We start from the raw sequence: 1,411 nt of genomic DNA, 5'->3' as shown, positions 1-1,411 counted from the left end.
TGGTACAAGAATAGTTTGATCTATCAGATCTATCCTAGAAGCTTTAAAGATAGCAATGGCGACGGTATTGGTGATTTGAATGGTATTACCAGCAAATTGGAGCATATCGCTGAGATTGGCGCGGATGCTCTTTGGTTATCGCCGATTTATACCAGCCCTCAAGCTGACTTCGGTTACGATATTGCCAATTTCACAGATGTCAATCCAGAATACGGTACTCTGGATGACTTTGACAAACTTGTGGCAAAAGCAAAGTCACTCGGTCTTAAGGTAATTCTTGATTATGTGCCAAATCACAGCTCACACGAGCACGAGTGGTTTAAGAAGAGCGTACAAAGAATCAAACCCTACGATGATTATTATATTTGGAGGAATGCAACATACGTTAATGGTACGAGGCAACCACCCAACAATTGGCTCTCCGTTTTTGGAGGTTCAGCATGGGAATGGAATGAGCAACGTAAACAGTATTACTTCCATCAATTCGTTGCTGGTCAGCCAGATTTGAACTACCGTAACAAGGATTTGGATCAAGAGATGAAGGATGTTTACTCTTTCTGGATGGATCGTGGAGTCGAGGGATTCCGTATCGATGCGATTAACCATATGTTCGAGGATCCGAGATTCCTGGATGAACCATCAGCTAATCGTCCTGACCTGCCACCGGATGACTACGATACTCTCGATCATATCTACACCAAAAATCTTAACGAGACCTATGACGTACTTGCAAGCTGGAGAAAGTTACTCGATCAACACTCTAATAAAACCAAAGGCGATTATAAGATGTTCCTTACCGAAGCTTACACAGACTTTGATCTTACAGTGAGATACTACAAATCTGGTTCTACTGTACCATTTAACTTCATGTTTATATCAGATCTTAATAATGCATCTTCAGCCCCTGATTTCAAGCGTTTTATCGATCGTTGGATGAATAATATTCCTTCAAAAGACTACGTTGCCAACTGGGTGGTCGGCAATCATGACAATCACCGAGCTCCGAGTAGATTCGGAAAGGAACGAGCCGATGAGTTGAATATCCTGTCCATGATTCTACCTGGTGTATCTGTCGTTTATAACGGCGACGAAATTGGTATGCTGGATAGAGATTTCACTTATGAAGAAACAGTCGATCCAGCTGGTTGTCAAGCAGGTCCAGATAGATACTATCTTAAATCGAGAGATCCAGAAAGGACACCGTTCCAATGGGACAACAGTACGAGTGCTGGTTTTTCTACGAGTAACAAAACATGGTTACCGGTTCATAGCAACTACAAGACCTTGAACTTGGCACTACAAAAAAATAGTCCTATCTCCCATTATAAGGTATTCAAGGCTCTGGCTGCTTTGAAGAAAAAGCCTATTATCGCGCATGGATCCCTCGAAGTTATCCTTGTTACCGAGAAAG

At 42.2% G+C, this 1,411-nt stretch overlaps 1 protein-coding gene across 1 annotated transcript; it reads left to right on the top strand.

Annotated features, from left to right (window-relative positions):
* Positions 1-3: 3 nt before the first annotated feature.
* Positions 4-1,407, top strand: LOC122627347 (maltase 1-like; the record flags this gene model as incomplete). Its single annotated transcript, XM_043808427.1, has 1 exon — positions 4-1,407. A coding segment is annotated over one exon (1,404 nt), but the record flags the coding sequence as incomplete, so codon positions are not given.
* Between the last annotated feature and the right edge of the window lie 4 nt (positions 1,408-1,411).

The sequence above is a fragment of the Vespula pensylvanica genome, chromosome 2, assembly GCF_014466175.1.
Source record: "Vespula pensylvanica isolate Volc-1 chromosome 2, ASM1446617v1, whole genome shotgun sequence".
NCBI lineage: Eukaryota > Metazoa > Arthropoda > Insecta > Hymenoptera > Vespidae > Vespula > Vespula pensylvanica.
Note: the sequence above shows the minus strand (reverse complement) of the source record. Positions and strands in the feature narration are given on the sequence as shown.